A 20,639-nucleotide genomic window follows, 5' to 3' on the forward strand; every position below is an offset into this window, starting at 1 on the left:
TCACTGCCATGCTGCATAATATCGTCAGGAGTATGAATTTAGAAGAATTAGAATCGAAAATTTCTGTCCCAGATACGTTACAGGAAAATAATATAATTCGGTCGGTCGTATAAATCGGTACGGACTAACCAGCGGAAGAAGCAAGCCACAGGTGCGTAAAACCTGGACCCTGGTGGAGAGCAGCGGTAGCCATGGGTACCAAAGTGAAATGAAAGAACCATATGTTCTGAACTAATTCACGCTTGGATTACTTACTATAGTCACTGAGGCTATAGTACCGCGATGTAGAAAGTAACGGGAACCTACTACTTTATTAATCCCATGAGAGTTGCAATGATGAGTAAGAAAACAGACGATGTAAGACCGCCTAGACTCAACCCAATAGAAGTAAGACATCAGGACAGAAATGGCAGCAATATTGAGAGCTATGTTGTTACGTTGTAACAAAGTTCTAAAAATATAATGGTGGGCACATCGGTGCCATCAGAGAGGCTGCTTTCGCAAGCGGCGCAGGTAATGGCTCAACAAAGAAATAGATAAAAATATTGGCATATATATTAAAAATAAATGTTAAGGTAATAAAGTAAATTTAATACATGCTTGATTTTTATTTCTAAATCACATACATATTTAACTCATAGAAAAACAATCGATGTATGGAAAACAACGATGTATTTTTTGATACATCGATATTACATTTACGCAACAATCTGATGAATTCAATCGAAAAAAACATCGATGTTTTTTTTAATGTACATCACTATTATAACGACCATATAAGGTATTCTACTGATGAATGAATGCTGCGGTGACCGAAACCGGTCGCCAGTCGAGGCAACAACACCGATATGAACGCATGTCACTCTGCGCTCCGCCGCTCGCGTAAATTCAACACGATATAACCGACCAGCAGCTATAAGCCCATTTTTTCAACAATACCACAACAATTTTGAGAAAATAAAGTTATCGTTACATTTTGTTAACAATGGACTTCAAAAACCTATAAGTCATCCAGAACCAGACTGTCTTTTTTAAATCCGCCCTGTAATCAAGCACCTCAATGAGAGGTTTGCCACAGTGCCAATGAATCAAAGATTTTCTGTGGATGAACAAACGTGTTCTACAAAAATAGGGCACTTTCTAAAACAGTATCTGCTCAAGAAGCCCCATAAATGGGGCTTCAAATGTCTTTATGATTTGATGGGATATACCCACAAGTTTGAAGTATATTCTAGACAAGATAATTAGTCCGGTCTATTTAAGCCTAAAATCAGGAGGAAGGTTACATAAATTCCCATAAAGCTGAATATTGGCATAGTTGTTCAAAACATCATTATAAAGAAAATCTCAAAAGTCCTCATCGTTCCGAGGTGTGCTAAAAATTTGGCACGGGGTCAAAGGTCAAAAAAATGAGTTTTTTGCGATTTTTAGCGAAACGGTGAGTTTTTTCGCAAAATTACCCCAGTACAAAATTGTAGATCACGAAATTCTCTACAAAAAATATATTAATAATTTTTTTCCTAAAAGCCACCATTTTGGAGATATAACGTTCCGAAAAGTTGGATCAGTCGTAATCCCTCTATTTTGCACACGTACGCCACATATGAAAGTCACTAAAGGTGTAATAGAACTAAAATAAGTTCGCTATTATTTATTGTAACTTGCTTATGTAAAATATAAGTTAAACTACGAGAATCTCAGGTATAATGAAACCCCGTTCCTAAATTTGTACGTCAGTATAACCTTGGGATAACATCTGTCTTTTATTCTATTGTCCGCGTGGCTAGGGTCGTATACCTGCTTTATGTTGGCATGCCCAATATATGAAATACATACCGTTAGTCTTGAGCGCCACTGCGTAGGGAAAACATGTGCTTATCTTAACCTATCTTTTAACCTATTTTGTGCGTTTTAGATTTTTATAAGAAAAATGTCAGAATATTGTTTTATTTGTACTCATCTTTTAACTGAAAGTGAAACTGTAACTGTTGATCGTGGTATGAAGACACTGATTAATGCAAGTGCTGAAAGAGATGATGGATACTCGGAATTTCTTAAAAAACAAAAATCTGTGACAATACATAGCAACTGTCGTAAAATTTATACGCGGAAGTGTTCTATTGCTGCTGCCATCAAAAGAAAACGCGAAGAACAAGAAGCTAACACATCTACAGGATCTACAGTAAGTAGTCCTCCTCGTACTAGATCCCGTTCAAGTGATTCAGCTTTTTGTTTTAAAAAACTATGTTTATTTTGTGGCAATAAATTGAATGAAGAGTTGCAGAGAAAAAAATCCTTAGATCGTCGCAGTAAAATTTGTCAAGTAAGTACACTCCAATTCAAACATTCAATTTTGGAAGTAGCACGAACTCGTTCCGATGCTATATCGAAAGCTGTTGTTGCTCGAATCGAATTTGACTATGATTTAGTTGCTGCTGAAGCAAAGTATCACCAAGAATGTTATACTTCTTTTTTGAAACCGACTACTGGCGGTACAGTTGGTCGTCCTAAAGATGAAGCAACAGATCTGGCAATGCAGGAAATATTTACATACATTGAGAGTAGCAATGACTGTCAGTTTACTTTGGCTGAGTTAAAAGATGTTAGCAAAATTTTAACTTTAGATAACAGGACTATTAAGCTGCGACTTAAACTGAAATATGGCGATAAAATTATTATCACTGAAAAACCGGGAGCGTTAACATTTGTATGTTTGATAAACAGTCACCATGAAATTTTAAATCAATCTTGGTCCGAAAATAAAAAAATTAATAAACAAGAAGAACGATTAAAAACTCTAGAAGCAGCAGCATCTATTATTCGAGAAGATATTCAATCCTCGGTATTTGATAATTCCTACTACCCTCCACCAGGTCGAATGTTTGAAGATTTAAATAATGACATCCCACAGTCACTGACATTTTTTTTGGAGCAAATGATCTTAAAAAATAAACGATCAAATTTCGATCATTTAAAACTAGTATGCACCAATATTTGTCATAGTATCATGACTGCTATTCGACCAAGATCGTTCAAGTCCAAATTACAGTTAGGTCTTTCAGTTTTTTTTCATCGGAGGTTCGGGTCTAAGCGTCTTATACAAATTTTGTCGTCTTTTGGTTTGTGTGCTTCTTATAATGATACATTGATGTACGAGTCAGCAGCAGTTTTTCATCCTCTTCCTCATGTCCTACCACCTGAAAGTGGCACACTTATTCAATACGTTGCAGATAATGCTGATATAAATGTTAATACGCTAGATGGTAACAATTCACTCCACATAATGGGTATAATTCAAATTGTAACTCCAAAGCACTCTGTTTTACTAGAAGAACCTATGCAACGAATAAAAGAAGTTCTTTCAGCAAAACACTTCAAAGCAAAAGCTCATGTGCCAATACAGATCTATCAGAATAGTGATGTAGTTGGTTACAGTAAAATATATGTCCAAGATTTTGGATATGGAACTGAAACAGTATCTTTTCATAAAAATTCTGATGTAGTATGGTTTTATGGAAAGTGGAAAAATACATCATTACCTGGTTGGAACGGTTTTATTGAGCGCTTAACAAATTACCATACAAATTATTCAAAATCTCAGATTACATTTTTACCATTCATCCATCAACCAGCTAGTAACTATAATACTGTCTATACGACTTTACTTTGTGCGAAACGTTACGGCCACACTGTATGCATCGTGACTTTCGACCAACCCTTGTATGCGAAAGCTCGAGAAATTGTATCAGCCGCACCTGACGGCTCTGAAGTATCGAAGATTATTGTCAGACTTGGAGGATTTCATCTACTCATGTCTTATCTCGGAGCAATTGGTTATATTATGCAAGGTAGCGGGATAAAAGAAGTACTCTCAGAAATCTATGCACCAAAGTCATTAGAAAAAATGCTCAATGGTCATGCTTACGCAAGAGCTGTTCGAGCACATACACTACTCCAGCTGGCTTTAGCAATTACAATATTAAAAACAATAGATATTAATGATATCATGGGAGCAGATTTAATCATAAATATTGACCATATATTAGATAGCACTCTTTCATATTCAGATATTGAAAATGATAATGAAGTATCAGGTGCTTTACTTCATAAATTTAATATGAAATTGAAAGATTTTGAGGAACGAGGACCAACAGCGCAACTTTGGATACAATATTTTAATATGGTTTCACTTGCAAAAGAATTTTTGAGAGCTGAGCGTATGGGGGACTGGAAAGCTCATTTAAGTTGTGTAAAAGAAATGTTACCTTATTTCCACTCGTCAGGACATTTTCCATATGCTAAATCTGCACACTTGTATTTACAAGACATGATGCAATTACAGGACTCGATGGATCCTGAAGTTTACGAAAAATTTACCGAAGGATTTTTCACCGTGAGACGCTCAGATAAATTGAGTTGTGGAACTTCTACAGACATGGTTATCGAACAGTCTATGATGAAAGCCATGAAGACAGATGGAGGTATTGCTCGAGGAAGAAGTACAAAACAAAGTGTAATCAGTAAATGGGTTTACAGCATGCATGCAATGAACACAGTTTGTGAGAAATTAGAAGATCTTGCTAATGTTAGGATGGATACGACTGAACAGCATGTTGATGCCAGTGATTCACGTGTAAAAAAAGACGCTAAAGACATACGAATGCTTCTTGAGTGGTTCTCGATTCATGATCCTTTCCCAGAGGTTAACAAAGTCATCTCGATTGCAAGTGGTGTCGTTGGTGATAATACAATTAATTGCTATAAAGCACGTGAACTTGGGCTTATCTCTATTGCTAAAATAACTGGACTGACATTTAAAGATATTAAACTTAAACGCGCTGACAAAGTTGTTCCTCTTTTAGCTATGAGTAGCACCGTAAAAGTTCACGAAGAAAAAGTACCTGTTGACCCAGTGTTATTATTCCAACGTATGAGTGTTACTGCGGCTTTTCAAGATGAAATTGAGAAATATTTCGAGTATGAATTAGCTCCTTATCCGTTAACATTATTTGATGACATTGGAATGCGCAAGACCCAGAAGTCGGCTATTTACGATTGTTTTCAGACTATAAATGTTGATATTAATAACACTAATTCAACGTACATAATTGACGGAGGATTCTTATTACATCGAGTGGTGTGGGATAGCGAGGAAACATTTAACGTTATCTTAGATAAATACGTTCAATATGTACGTCGACATTTTGGTTCCAGAGTTACTGTCGTATTTGACGGATATGATGATTATACGAGAAATATTAAAGCAGCAGAGCAACGCCGTCGAAATGCTGCTTCATCAACTTCTTCTGATATTATATTCGATGAATCAATGACAGTTCCTACCAGTCAACAGAAATTCTTTGCAAATAATCACAATAAATCTAGGTTTATTTCGATGTTGAAAGCAAAATTTACTGCTGAGAATATATCCGTTGAACAAGCTAATGATGATGCTGATGTATTGATTATTGAAACAGCGATAAAGAAATTCAGTGTGACAAATACAACTGTTGTTGTTGGTGAGGATGTTGATTTACTCGTCTTGCTTACTGCTCGAACTCCAACTGAAAAAATTATTTATTTTTTTAAACCCGGAAAAGCCCAAAATCAATCGGAAATATATTCATCAAACAGTTTATCCAATTTTCCTAAATGTCAAAATCATGTATTGTTTCTACACGCAATAACTGGCTGCGATACGACATCTGCTTTTTACAGGAGAGGAAAAACAACAGTTTTCAAAATGTTTGAAAAAAAAGATTTACTACAATGTGCTGAAGTTTTTAAAAATAGTAATTCAACTCAACAACATGTTATCACCAACGGAGTTCAATTTCTTCTTGCTATGTACGGAGCCCCCAAAAAAACCACTTGCTTAGATAAGTTGCGATACACATCTTTCGTGAAAAATACGCGTAATAAAAAACAAGTCAACTTAGCTTCTCTTCCTCCAACCTCAGTAGCTGCTCATCAACATCTGTTTCGGGTATATTACCAAGTTCAAGTGTGGCTTGGTAATCAGCTGGACCCTAAAGACTGGGGTTGGAAGTTGATCGACAATACACTAGAGCCAGTTCAAACTTTACTTCCACCAGCACCTGAGAAACTTCTCAACACAATATTTTGCAACTGCAAGAAAGGGTGTAGTGCAAAATGTGGTTGCAGAAAAGTTGGACTGTTTTGTTCCCTGGCATGCACACACTGTCAAGGCCGATCATGCTCGAATGTTGAGTCACCAACTCTTGAAGATTCGTTTGATACCGATCAGGAATCGCTATTGGGGCAGTTTACGTGTGAAATAGAACAAGAAGAAGAAGAAGAACAAGAGGATGAACAGGAAGAAGAAGGAGAAGAAGATCAAGAAGAAGAAGAAACAGAAATCTTGGACAGTTATGAATCAGACGACTAACTTTTTATTTTAGGTATTTTATTTAATTACACCACCGTTGTTTTTGCCCACTATAATATATAATATTATTTTGCAATAGTTTTAAAACATATAAAATCTCAGCAGACCCGTGGAATAGGCCTACTGGGGAAACCACGTTAAAAAAAAACGCGCTTTGTACACTACCTCATAGGTGGCGTGGAAACGTGTGCAAAATAGAGGGATTACGACTGATCCAACTTTTCGGAACGTTATATCTCCAAAATGGTGGCTTTTAGGAAAAAAATTATTGATATATTTTTTGTAGAGAATTTTGTGATCTACAATTTTGTACTGGGGTAATTTTGCGAAAAAACTCACCGTTTCGCTAAAAATCGCAAAAAACTCATTTTTTTGACCTTTGACCCCGTGCCAAATTTTTAGCACACCTCGGAACGATGAGGACTTTTGAGATTTTCTTTATAATGATGTTTTGAACAACTATGCCAATATTCAGCTTTATGGGAATTTATGTAAACTTGAATGTGTAAATAGACCGGACTAAGTGGCAGTGGACGATCAGATAGACTCGACGTCATCTGTACAAAGAGCGGCGGCACCTGACGCTTATATAGAATTATCACAATCTATACTAAAAATAGTGACACCTGAAGCTCAGATAGCACCGATGGTACCTGTAATTGAAATGGTGCCTCTTGATGGTCTGATACCATCGTCACCATCTTTGTAAAGGGCAGTACCACCTGAAGCGCAGATCGTTCGGCGCAAATCCTTAACCGTTCCAGCTTCACCAGTATCCAATACATTAACTCCTAACTCCTAACAATACATTAACTACGAAATATCATCAGTATTCCACAACTACCACAACCAAAGAATATACAGAATTACAGAAAGAACGCATTAGACTTTTGCAAGACGAATGGTATTGTAATGCTATCTTTCCCTCCCCACTGCTCACACAAACTCCAACCACTTAATCGATCTGTATTCGGTCCACTGAAGAAAGCTGTAAATTCGACCTGCGATGGATGGATGCGAAGCCACCCCGGAAAGACAATTACAATATACGACATTCCAGGAATTTTAACTACTGCTATGCCGCTTGCTCTTACACAACTCAATATTCAAGCTGGCTTTCGCACAACTGGGATTGTTCCATTTAATCGACATTTGTTTACTGAACTTGATTTTGCACCTGCATTTGTGACAGATAGCCCAAATCCATTAGAAACAGCTGATAGTCCTATTCAGAATACTAATACACCTGAGTATAAAACGCCACCAACATAACCTTCAATTTAACCCTCAAACCACAAGAAGAGATGGAGGAGCTTTTTAATGCAGCTCTTCTTGTACAACAGCCGACTGAAAATATGCCACGATGTTCACAAATACTAGATAAAGAACAGGAAAACTTTATTGCAAATCCAGAACCTTTGATTATATTACCCGGACATCAAAGTAGTAGTAGTGCTCAGCAAATTTCTCCCAAACCCTCTACAAGTTCTCAAGCCATTCCTGTGTTAACAAATCAAACGGAAAATAGCAGGACTTCGACTACACCACCTTTATTTTCGCCAGAAGTAATACGACCACTACCAAAAGTTCCTCCAATTAAATTAAAATATAGGGGCCGAAAAACCAGGAAACCTACTATCTAGACAGACACACCAAAGAAGAGAATATAAAAACAGATTGAAACGAACCAAAGCTAAGCAAGTTAAGAAAATATTAGATGGGGGAAAAACAAAGAAATGCTAGAAGCAGGGAAAAAATTAAGATGCACCAAGAGTCATAATCATCAGAAGAAGAGGAGTGCTACTGTTTTGTTTGTATGTCAGCATATCCAGAAAGCAGACTGAGGGAAAAATGGATACAATGCACAGTATGTAAAATGTGAGCGCATGAAGAGTGCACACAAGGTAGCCTTAGTTATGTTTGTCACAATTGTGACTCCGAATGATCTCGTAACCATTAAGGTAATTTTTTTTATAGTGTGGGCTTACTCCACATAACTATTGAATGTTATAAATTTGGATTCAATAATATACAATATATAAACATGAGATATATATAATATTAATTTACTATATATAAATTACACAACACACATAATATAACAATAATTTATACATTCACACAACGAAATACGTTTACGATATGTACGTCACGATACGAATCTGCCGGACGACGCGACGACGTAATGGAAACGGACAATTCTACGTCATACGATCGAGATTGGTGTAATGTGTGAGCCAGTGTGAGGGCAGTTAGTTGAAAGATTTGAACGAACTACACTGCTGCGAATATTTACGAACCATTGCTTTCGGACAAAAGTATTTGTTTTTCCGATAATTTGTTAATTTCAGTTGTTTAATCTATCTCTGTGCTTATCACTCCTTCTTTTTCTTTATTACTTCTTGGGTGTGTATGTGATTTAATAAACTGTTTGTGATTGTGTACGGAGTGTACATTATTTAAAACCACCTACCAGAACCATCACAACCACCGAAGGTAATTAGCTAAAACACATTAATACAGCTAAATTGGTGACCCCAACGTGATAACACGGAAGTGCAGTCAGTATGGCATAAGTTTATCTGCTAAGACCACCGTTGGCCCCCCTGGACCTTCGGTCATAACCTTGGCCAGATTAAGCCAATCGTTCTTGGCTGCATCAGCAGCTATAATCTTGGCCCATGGTATAGCCGGGAATTTAAAATCTAAGTTGTTCCCTGGAATAACTCTGCTACTACTCATGACCCATACCATATTTCCAGGGCTGATTCGCGAACGAGATTTGGACCTCATAGAAATTGCCCGGTACCTTAATCTTGAGATGTCGATCATGCTCAGCACTCCAAAAGAGAAAAGAAGACTTGAATCCCAGACCATGGCTGATCTCCTAGAGAAATCGGAGACATTCGTGATGGCAGCTGTCCATGGAACGATTGTTTCTGACAACGTGAAAGAAGTTGTCCTCAGAAGGGGGGGCTTACTATGTGATTCAGGCCCTTCTGTAGAAGTCCAGTCCATGAGTGCAATTGCAAGTAGACTATACTCCCTGCGTGAGAGCACATACATAGATGCTGCCCGTAGGATTAATATAACAGTGTCCCCAAACCTGTAAAGTGTCCCCTTATTTTGGCACCAGAGGGAGCATTCAGTGAACGAAGATTGGTGCATTGTAAAACTATGGCAACGTCAACAGCAGACAGAGATCGGAGACGCAGAGGAGATGAAGCTCTGAGATCCTTGAGATCCCATATAGAAAATGCCACAGCACAACTGAACAGGCACATTAATAGCAAGGGGATACAGGTGGAAGATCTAGTCCAGTCAAAACCTGTACGGACACAAACACACCGCCGATCTATGTGCGATAAATCAGTCAATATGCCAGAAGTTTCACTAGCCACAATTTTCGAACCTAGGCCAAGAACAATCATCCCACCAAGTACTCAAGCAGAAGCATCCTCTAGTGGTGATTCCCTTGACCCAAAGCTGGTTCTTCACGATACCGTAAGCCACCTCAATATATCATCACATTTGAGAAATACAGACTACCTTGGTATTAATTATTTACACCCATTGCAAGCTCACAGTCCGCCAGTCAAATCAAAAGAAGAAGAATGCTGCCCAGAAAGATCAAGTCCCAAACCATTGCTGTCCAAAATGAAGGATTGGATAGCAAGGTCCGGACCAAGCAGACCATAGCCCAAATCCCACTCTGACACACATTACACCAATCTCGGTCGTATGACGTAGAATTGTCCGTTTCCATTACGTCGTCGCGTCGTCCGGCAGATTCGTATCCTAACGTACATATCGTAAACGTATTTCGTTGTGTGAATGTATATAGTACATGTATATATTATTGTTATATTATGTGTGTTGTGTAATTTATATATAGTAAATTAATATATTATATATATTGGCGTCTTTGCACACATAGTTGATCCAGCCCGATCCCTATTTACTATTTGATCCACCTTTGCACGCGAATAACGTTGTTCCGTTTCGACATATTTTGCCCGGAGTGGCAACGTTGCATTTTGTTTTGCGATGTTGCCAGATATATTCCATAAAAAAAGTATCTACTCCAGTTTTCACTTCGTCGAAAGTTTAGACAAATGTGAATCCGTAACGGCTATTTTTATTGTACTCACTCGTAAAATTTGGATCCGATATATGCCATAATTACAATACTGAAGTTGATCCAGTATAATATATATATTAGGACAAAACGGTTAACTTCTGATCCGCGATAGGGGTGGGCAGCGCGGGGCTGTGCGAGACGGTCAACAGCTTATTATTCGTATGAGAGCGTTCGGAGAATACGTATGTTTATTTCGGTTTAAGTAAAGATTTGTGTATTGTGCTGTGTGCGTAACTTTGCTGCTATGGATACCGAGACTAAAGGTGCGTATTATTAATATTAGTTATATAATACAGTGAATAATTTTATACAATACGGTTAAACGAAAATAAATTTCAATTACAGCTGTTTATCCAGACAATGGTTCATCGTTAATAAGGTACTATAATCAGAATGATGAAGAACAGCAAAGGAGGGAAGAAGAAAAAGGAAAGATAAATGAGAGTGATGAAGAACAGAGGAGAGAAAACAAAAAGATAAATGAAAATAACGAAGAACAGGGAAGATCAGAAGACGTTGGTCCAGTTATTAGATTTGGAAAGCCCCATTACAGTTCTAAAAAACAAAAAAGGGTGAATCAGATACAATCTAATGATGAATCCAGTGATGCAATAGAAATAGATGTAGGCGATTTGAAACCAAGAAGAAAAAAGATTAATACGAAATGGAGTAATGAGGAAATCGATGCCGTAATGCGCCATCTGAATAAATACATTAAAATGAAAAGAAATCTTGGAAAAGCAGTATTGCAAAAGCAGCTATTGAAAAAAGAACCTGTGCTCCATAAGAGAACATGGATGCAGATTAATTCATATATAAATAACATTTATAAAAAGAAATTATAATTTTTTGTTTATTATTAATAACTTGAACATGTGATTGGTTTTTGGCGGTTTTATCTATACTGTTGATCATATCAAATATAATTTGGATTTTACTAAATAAGCATGCAAATTATATTTCAATATGTTAACTGTTATTAAATTAATCTTATGAACAATAACGGTTAGATTAAACTAAATGAAGAAAATTATTATCAATAATTCTTGTCATACATAACCTCATTTTTGAAGTCGGTTACAAAATGCATTCATTTTGTAACCGACAGTTTTTTTTTTATGTGTCAAGGTTTTGTTATTTTTCTTGTTACCTACTTTTATTACAACATTGATTTGAAAAAACAAGAGTTTTAAAAAAGTGGCGGGAATTTTATTTGTTGCATTGACAACACTGATTCTTCTCCCTGGAGACAACATAACAAAACAATCAAACGCCATTGTGGTTTCCATAATACGGTCTTGTTTATGTTTGTGGTTGTATCATTTGCTGTTTTTCGATTCAATTCTAGTGATTTGGTTAAGGTAAGTGTATTTACTATTTAAGTTTTTTTTATCTCGATATTTATCGCAAAGATATACCTAAATAAGTTTTTGTCATTGTTAGACTTAAGTAATTTCACAACAAAGCGCTTTGCACAGTCATTTTGGTTATGGGTTGGGGTTGCAAAGGCGGTGTCATGTTTAGGTTCCTTAAAAGGCGCAGTTTCCTAAAGATGATCGTATTGTCATCTTAAAGTTTTTTAGCCCCGATTGATACTTCAGTGCTATAGAAGTTAAAAAATAAAAAGAATATGTGGGATTTTTATTTCGGTACAAGCTGACAGCTATGTCATCCTTAGGTTCTTAGCGTGTCATCTTTAGGTTATGCATACGTAACTTTTTCCCTAAGTAACTTTTTATTTTTTTAGGTGAATGAAGACGATGCCTCCCACAAAAATTCTGCAGTATGATAAGGAAGTTATGACAAAAGCCCTGGATGACGCGATGCGTGGGGTACCTGTGTACGCGGCTGCTAAGAAGTACAAAATACCCCGCTCTACACTTCGGAGCAAGGTCAAAGGGATCAACCCAATATCAAGAAAAATGGGAGCCCGTACGGCTTTTACGGCCGATGAGGAACTGAAAATTGAGGAATGGGTCCTTGAATTAGCGAGAAAAGGATTTCCCGTTTCGAAAGGAACCTTTTTAATAAGCATGCAAAGATTAGCCGCTCAATTAGGGAAGGACATTTTCCGTGATAAGGTTCCATCCAAAAAGTGGTATGGCAGTTTTATGAGTAGACACCCTCGGATTTCTAATCGCGTTGCCCAAAATTTAACAAAGAGCAGGAGCTCAATAACAAACGAGCAATTAGACGGCTGGAAGAATGACGTTTATACGTATTTAGAGGGAAACGGATTGGCGAGCGTCTTGGATGACCCCAAACGCGTATTTAACGGTGATGAGACAGCATTTTTCTTGTAACCAAAAGCCGGAAAAGTTATGGCTGAACGCGGTTGTAAAAATATTTATCAAGCGGTCTCTTTACGAGCAATGCTAATGGAGATCTTGCACCACCCTTGGTAGTCCTCCATTATACACGTATTCCGCTCCATATCACCGTAAATGTGCCCACATCATGGGCTATAGGAAAAAGTGAGCAGGGATGGATGACCTGCGCAATTTTTTATGAGTACATTGGAAACCAGTTTATTCCATGGCTGGAAAAAGAAAAGATAGTGCGGCCAGTACTCATTTTTGTCGATGGTCACGTCTCCCATCTATCTATGGAGGTTAGTCAGTTTTGCAGCCAAAATGACATCGTTTTAGTGGCCTTATACCCCAACGCCACCCATTTGCTGCAACCGATGGACGTCTCCGTATTTCATACGCTGACAGCTTCGTGGAAGGAGAAAGCTTTACAACATCGATTAAGTGGTGGTGAAGTGTCAAAAAGTAATTTTTGCGCCTTACTTAATCAACTTTTATTGGATGTGTATCGGCCAGAAATTTTGACGAATGGGTTCAAAAAATGTGGGTTAGTGCCCTGGAACCCTTTGGAAGTCACTGTTAGGCCTGGTGCGCCACCGAAGGCAACTGAACCCAATACAGAAACTAATTTGTGCTGTCCTAATTGTATTCCGTGGCTGAAGACAGTAATCGGGGCAGAAAAAATAGCTTCTTTTAGTCTGAATAAAGATTCCATCCCTGTTACCGACCATTCCCTGTACGAGCTATGGAAGAAGGTGACAACAGGATTAGAAAAAAATACTGTGACTATTTTGGAAGCCCCTTTAGCAAATGCAGAGGATCCTGTTGAAGACGGAATGGAAATTCCTGCTCCTTTGGAAGTTTCTGCTCTTTTAGATCCTGTTGAAGACGGAATGGAAATTCCTTCACATATCAATACTTTGTGCAAGAATTCTTTGAGCAAACAAGACAGTTTTACAACAGTGCCAGGGAATCATTTGTCAAGTATTTAACTCAAGAGCAAAATCCAGTTTCACCCGTATTGAAGCCGCCAACCTTTACATTCGAACCGTGTTTGGATTCGGAACGTCAAAAGTGTCAACGAGCGACGTCCGCTATGACACTTTTCCCTTTTCATTTCCAGCCGCCAAGGGTGACACATCTATTTCACATTTCTTATATTCATATATCTTTAATTTGTCACTTATGGACTAATAAAGATATCTAAACCAATAAATACAGTCCATTTTCATTCACCACAACGCAACATATATTGCAACAAACCGGCACCGTCAACCTCAAAGTTATCGGAGCAAAAATTCAATCCAGAGCAAGGTGCAGGTGGAGTTGAACGCGATAATCAGTCACCTTTTGCTATAGCGGTGCCCGAGGCAGCGAAGATCGCGGGTAACAGCAAAATCGACGAGATGTTACGCATACAAAGAAGTAATATCAAAGCACTCCAACGAACAGTACCCCATATCAACGTCGACCTCCTCAAAGAAAAGTGGCAGTTTGAAGACGCCTTAAAGTTGTTGGAATTTAGGTGGAAAGCATTTGATTCACTTTATGGGGACCTTAACAGTTTACCCAACGAAGCTGAAGTGCAATATGAGAGATGTCTTAACAACGCATGTGAACTCGTTTACAACCAAATGAAAGGAAACATCAACATCAAAATGTGGTCAGTCTCTCACCGAGAAAAATCAACAACGAAGATCGAAATTCCAACATTTAGTGGCAGCTACGAACACTGGACCGCATTCAAAGATTTATTTGTTGAGACTATCCATTCCAATCCGTCGCTTTCTAAGACACAGAGAATGCAATTTCTCAAAAGCAAAATGAAGGGAGAAGCTGAAAAACTAATTCAGCATCTATCGATCAGTTCGGAAAATTATGAGACTGCCTGGGAGATCCTCAACCACAGATACAGCAACAAGAAACTGATCTCCTCGTCACATCTTGCTCGGTGTACCTAACACTCAACATTTATCAGCAGCGCATACATATACTATAATATTATAAAGAGAAAAGATTTCTTTGTTTGTTTGTATTAAATATGCTCCGAAACTACTGAACCGATTTGAAAAAATCTTTCACTGTTTGGAAGCTACACTATTCACGAGTGACATAGGGTATTATCTTTTTTGAAAAAATTAGGGATCCTTACTAAAACCCTTAAAAAAAAAAAATTACCTAAAATATTATTTACATCGCGTGCCCTGCGAAAACTATTGATGATAGAATAAAATAATGTACTACGACTTTGTAGAACACATTATTATTTACAAAAAGTATCGTGAGAGCACATGTCTAACTATTATAGTTATGCCGCAATAAGTGTTCTTTTATTTAAAAAAAAACGTTAAATATCATTGAAATCTTTCTTAAAGACCTGAGCGGAGCCAGGGCGGGCCGCTAGTTTTATAATAATTTGTGTAGTCCTTGGATCATTTGATGAAAATTTAAATTTTTTGTATTACAATATACAGAGAATACTTATCCATATTGGAGAACAACAAGCACGGAGCTCCTTTTTAGTGGCTAACCTGCATTACAAATCAGTGGTAAAATTATAACAATTTGATGCCTATAATGGGCCTACTCGGTCAAAACTAACTTAGATAATAATTTCAGACAAAACTGCTAGCAACAGGAGTTTAATTTGATAAAACTCACAGCAATACTTTACACTAGGTGCTGTTTGGAAAATCTGAGGGGTTGGGGGCCAGTCTTTATGTAAGACTTTTTTTAAAAATATAAGGATTTTTAAAATACAATACTGCATTCATCCACAATGCGTTTCCAGAGAACTTTTTTGGCTTGTATGTGATTCATCCCTGTTCAAATAAGGCTGGCATTACAAGCATCCATGAGCGGTGGTAACCATTCACCAATAATAATAAAATAGTACACAAATTTAGCATTACAACTGAGGTCGGACTCCACTAAAAGAATCTAGACAAATCTTAGATCCAAGTTGAAAGTTTTGTATTAAAAATGTAAAAATACTCACTACCCTCCGTGAGGGAAAGAACAAATTTAATGAATATGAATTTAATTATTGATTTGGTTTTGTCATGGAAATTTGAGATTAATTGGATTTTGAATTTTTTCTGACTCATGAATTTGTCAAGAATTAACTATATCAGAAGTTGAAACATAGAATATGAAAGGGTTTTCTTAGCAATTATACTGGAAAACAATCATAATCGTTTCCATATAAAGATAACATACACAATTTGACCACAGATTCGATTTTATAGTTACAAGAATGGCATGAATCTCAAGTCTGATGAATAGAGACTAATGGTCTGTATATCACAAAAGAGCATCAGGTAATATGAAGTCAAACCCTCACTCCGCTGCAAGTTTTTACATAAATCACATATTTTTAATACAATTTTTGTTTCCTTATAGTTAACTCCCCTCATCCATTTTAACACCTTCTAAACTGTTTTTTAAACTTCTCATAATGATAATCATCAGTTGCTCTTTCCCCTTTAGCTTTCTTAACTATTTTATCAACGTTCTCATCAATCACGCTAATTTCTGTTTTGGGCACTACAACTTTTTCAATTTTTCGTTTTTTATCATTCTCCATGTTAAATCTATTATGCTGAACGAAGTTAACGGCCATATTAGTTGGAACAAATTGAGATGGGCCATCTTTTTTGTTTTGTCTTTCCCATATTAACTTCATCTTTGCCTCTTCAGTTGCCTCAATGTTTTTTATTTTCGCATCAATCCCTAAATCTACTTCTGGTATACCGCTGAGCATCTGATTAGAAAGCATTTCTTCTGACCTCTGATTTGAAGAGACTCTCAAATGGTCTGGCAAGGAAAGTAAGGCTGCTTCCTCGGGAGACAAATACTTCAGTGTTTCTGTATGGTTGTGGTCTTTATTGTCTTTGTCACATCCCTCTGGAATTTACAAAGCACAAGTTAATTTTATATTAGTATCTAAACGATTATAAATAATACTATCAGCTATGTAGGGACCTAAATTTTTATTTTTTATTGCTTCGATGGGTGGACATGCTCACAGCCCACCTGGTGTTAAGTGGTTACTGGAGCCCATAGACATCCACAACATAAATGCGCCACCCAACTTGAGATATAAGTTCTAAGGTCTCAAGTATAGTTACAACGGCTGCTCCACCCTTCAAACCGAAACGCATTACTGCTTCATGGCAGAAATAGGCAGGGTGGTGGTAGCGCGGACTCACAAGAGGTCCTACCACCAATAACAAATTATACAATCTATTTACCATTTCAAGTTTCCAATCAACATATCTTGGTGCATTTATTTACTGAGTAACCCAAGTTATGTGCACATAACACACATTTTTTTCCTTGGCTGTACAGTATGCTTCCAACTAAATATTTTGATGTGATATAAATATAAAGTATCAATAAGCTAAAGAAATTATTAATATCTGCAGTCAATAAAAACAGTATCACAGAGGTTAGCCCTCTTCACACTTATGCATAAAACCTGCTCCAAATATTGCACCCAAAGATACAAAATGAACTAACTTATAATATCTTAATATCATACAACCTGTAAAAACAATAAGTTTCATTCAAGCATACATGAGTATTTCTAAGAGGCATGCATGTCTGAGAAGGTTAAGTTGGGATGTGTGTGTTTCTGTAGTGCATGTGCAATTCAATTGTATACTCATTTAGAGCATATTTTTTACAGATTCTGACCAAGCATAGAATCTTAATGAGTGGTATTTTACATAATTGATACTAGATTTTCATTTAAGCAGCAATATTAACAAGTTTATTAAGTCTTTTCTTTTTTCTTTTTTTTTGTCTTCTGCCTATAAAAACCATTCAAGATGCAATGAAACTTATAGTTGTTGTTGGTACTTTTGGGAGTGTTGTTATCATAATACCATGAGAATAGTTTCAACAAATGAGTGCTTACGCAGCTTACTGTACTGTCTGCTTAGGTGTTAGTAATATTAGTAATATCAAAATATAAATATAATCCCAACTACACACTAATCACAACCACTACAAAAAAAAACCCATGAGTCCTAGGAAAACATGTAGATAATGTCTATTTAATGATCTTGTAATGGATCTACAAAATTAGTAATTGATTATGATGTGACAGAGCCTCACTAAGGATGTGATATGGAAGATGCAAATACTATTTTATTGATTGATTTTAAATGTCAGTCAAGAAATAAAAAAACCATGATATTACAGTGGACCCCCAGTAATCCGACAAACGTTTTGCAAGGCAGTGAAAACTATTGAATTTGTCGAATTATAGAGTACTGCCTAAGACTCCCTTTAGTCCAGATTTTTTTACAAAAGGATGCCTTGTAATCAAATAAATTACAAATCTGTATGTTATATTCTGAAATGCAAATCATACTTCATTATGTATATTGAATTTAGTAAATTAAAAAATGCAAAAGAAACCTTACGTTTTATTATAAAATTAACGTCAGTGATCTTTGAAATACTTTACGAATGCCATGACGACTTTCGAAACTTTCTAGCCATAAACATCTTTTATTTTATTTCCTTTAAAAAACTTAAGCTTTCATGGTCAAGATGGAGCCTGAAATGGGCGCATGCCTATTTGTTATCAGTAGTCGAATTCAAACTAAGCTATCAAAACCAAAACAATACCTAAGCGTCTAGTACAATAGTGATGGCGCATACCAGTTGTAACCTGTTCAATCATGCATTATCTAAGTACATTAGCGAAGACTGTCAAAAAATATTCAATAATAATAGACATTTCGGATTACAAGGGGTGCCAGATTAGACAGCGGCAGGATTACCGGGGGTCCACTGTTTAAGCAAAATGTAAATTTTTATGTTTGGAAGCTCGTTAAATATTTTCAAGTAGAACTAACCTTTTCTTTTTGCAAGTTGTTCTTCGATGTACTTCATCATCTCCTCATCTTCGTCGCGTTTGTTCGTTTCCGCTGAAAATTGTGTGCCTATTCCGGTATCATACGCATCATCCACCTGCTTCAGTTTCCCGTTCTTAAGGGCTTGCATGTTAATCATCCCGCCAGTTTTAACTTTAAAAGGATCTTTACAAGTCATTTCATCTTCCAACGTTACTTTCTCGCCGGTTGCCAGGGCTATGATGCTCACCCCATTAGGTCTTTCTCGAAGTTTCTGAATTTCTTTTGTTTCTTGAAGTCTTTGCAAAATGTGCTCCTCATCATCAGAGTCTTCATCTTTGATACGCGTACGAAGATTTCTAGGCTTCTTAGATTTCAGCTTAATTTCTTCGACTTGTCGATTTTCTTGAGAATCTGAATCTGCCATATTCATTATTTATGTTTGATCTTTTTACCATAGATAACTTATTTCCCTTTTTTAAAGAATGACTGCTTGCAATGTCATTGTTGCCAGTGTTGAGTTAATAAAAATCTCTAGATAAAATATACTTAAAATAAATTTTACTCTTTGAGAATAATGATTTTTAGAAGAATGAGATGAAATTTATTTATTTTATACTGTAATTATGATGAAATTAAATTAAATAAGATGCTTTAAAATATACTGTAGTCTCAGTAAAATTACAAAAATTTACTTAGATACATTCATTATATGAAAGGAAAAATTACATTTATTTATTGCATAGACGTCTGAACGAGCTCAAGGCCCAACTTCAATAAAGTGATTACCAGAGCTAGTACACATCTACAACGAGAGGTCACCTACCGCTAATTGTAGAATATAACAATTCGTTCATTTAACAAACCAGAACGTAGAACTACTTGGCGACCTAAATACTGAGATAGTGCCTATGAGGGCTTACATTAGGTAGTTATTTCATCCACCGCCAAGCTGTCATGCGTTCCAGTTTGAAGAGTAAGATGACCATTATACAACATAATTTAGATTTCTACCTCATGTCTCAAGGTATATCTCATAGCTTTCTCACTCTGATCTCTATTAGCTTTGATATCACTCAATACAAGGTACGCCATAAACTACTTTAAAGACCAATCAACAGTAATATACGTAGGATGTAATGAAACCCAAGGGAGTTGCTGGTCTCCAACCGTGCGCCTCCGTGAGAGGCGGATAATGGCAGCTTTTGGTCATCATTCCCAGAGATATGATCGCACCGATGCGGACCAAAACCAGCACGAAGTCGAGTAGGAGGGCCGTGCTCTCAATGCTCTTCATTTGATGAAGAGTGCTCCACTTAGAGAGTGAGTCTCCCGATGGCACCGATGGTTTGCCGGCGTACCGTGTGCAGTGGTACTCTGTGTTACTTGTGTTAGTAGTGAGCCGGTGCTACTTTTGCATCTTCCTGTCGCTAGTTGTTAGGTTCCCGACTTCAACTACATAGTAACGCCCTCCAAAGGGAGGTACCGGTTTTCCAGCGTGGCTTCGAGATTGCTCGTTAGAGTATCGGGCCGTGATCAGCCGTGCTGCTCTTTGTACTCGGCGGGTTGCCGGCCAACCCGTAATCTTCACCGAATGGAGACGGTTGCTGTTGTCGCAAGTTACGAGGCCGCAAGTACGTAAGCCTCCGGGTGTCCTTGGGGTTTTTAATACGGTACTTCCTTACCCCACCCGGGTTTTGACCTCGGGGGCTACGGACGCCTGAGCAAGTGCGGGGGAGTTGTTTAGTGGGTAGGGTCTCAAATGCCATTCTTGGGCCGCCGTGCCACCACCATCGTCTGCGGATCGTCCGATCCTACATACCCGAACAGCCTTTCACGATTTCTACTACGCGAGCAGCGATTTCTACTTCGAATCAGTTGTTTGTTCCAATGATGATTATGGTTGGTTTTCA

The 20,639-nt window shown here is 37.2% G+C and overlaps 1 protein-coding gene across 1 annotated transcript; it reads right to left on the reverse strand.

The window, feature by feature from the left end:
* Window positions 1–593: 593 nt before the first annotated feature.
* On the reverse strand, window positions 594–19,499 carry LOC114246316 (splicing factor C9orf78). Its single transcript, XM_089739233.1, has 2 exons — window positions 18,730–19,499; window positions 594–16,765 (listed from the first exon to the last, which is right to left on the reverse strand). The coding sequence occupies exons 1-2, from the start codon at window positions 19,157–19,159 to the stop codon at window positions 16,281–16,283; spliced, it is 915 nt and encodes a 304-aa protein (XP_089595359.1). The 5' UTR covers window positions 19,160–19,499; the 3' UTR covers window positions 594–16,280.
* Between the last annotated feature and the right edge of the window lie 1,140 nt (window positions 19,500–20,639).

The sequence above is a fragment of the Bombyx mandarina genome, chromosome A1 (assembly GCF_030267445.1).
Source record: "Bombyx mandarina strain Sakado chromosome A1, ASM3026744v2".
In the NCBI taxonomy this organism is placed as follows: Eukaryota; Metazoa; Arthropoda; class Insecta; order Lepidoptera; family Bombycidae; genus Bombyx; species Bombyx mandarina.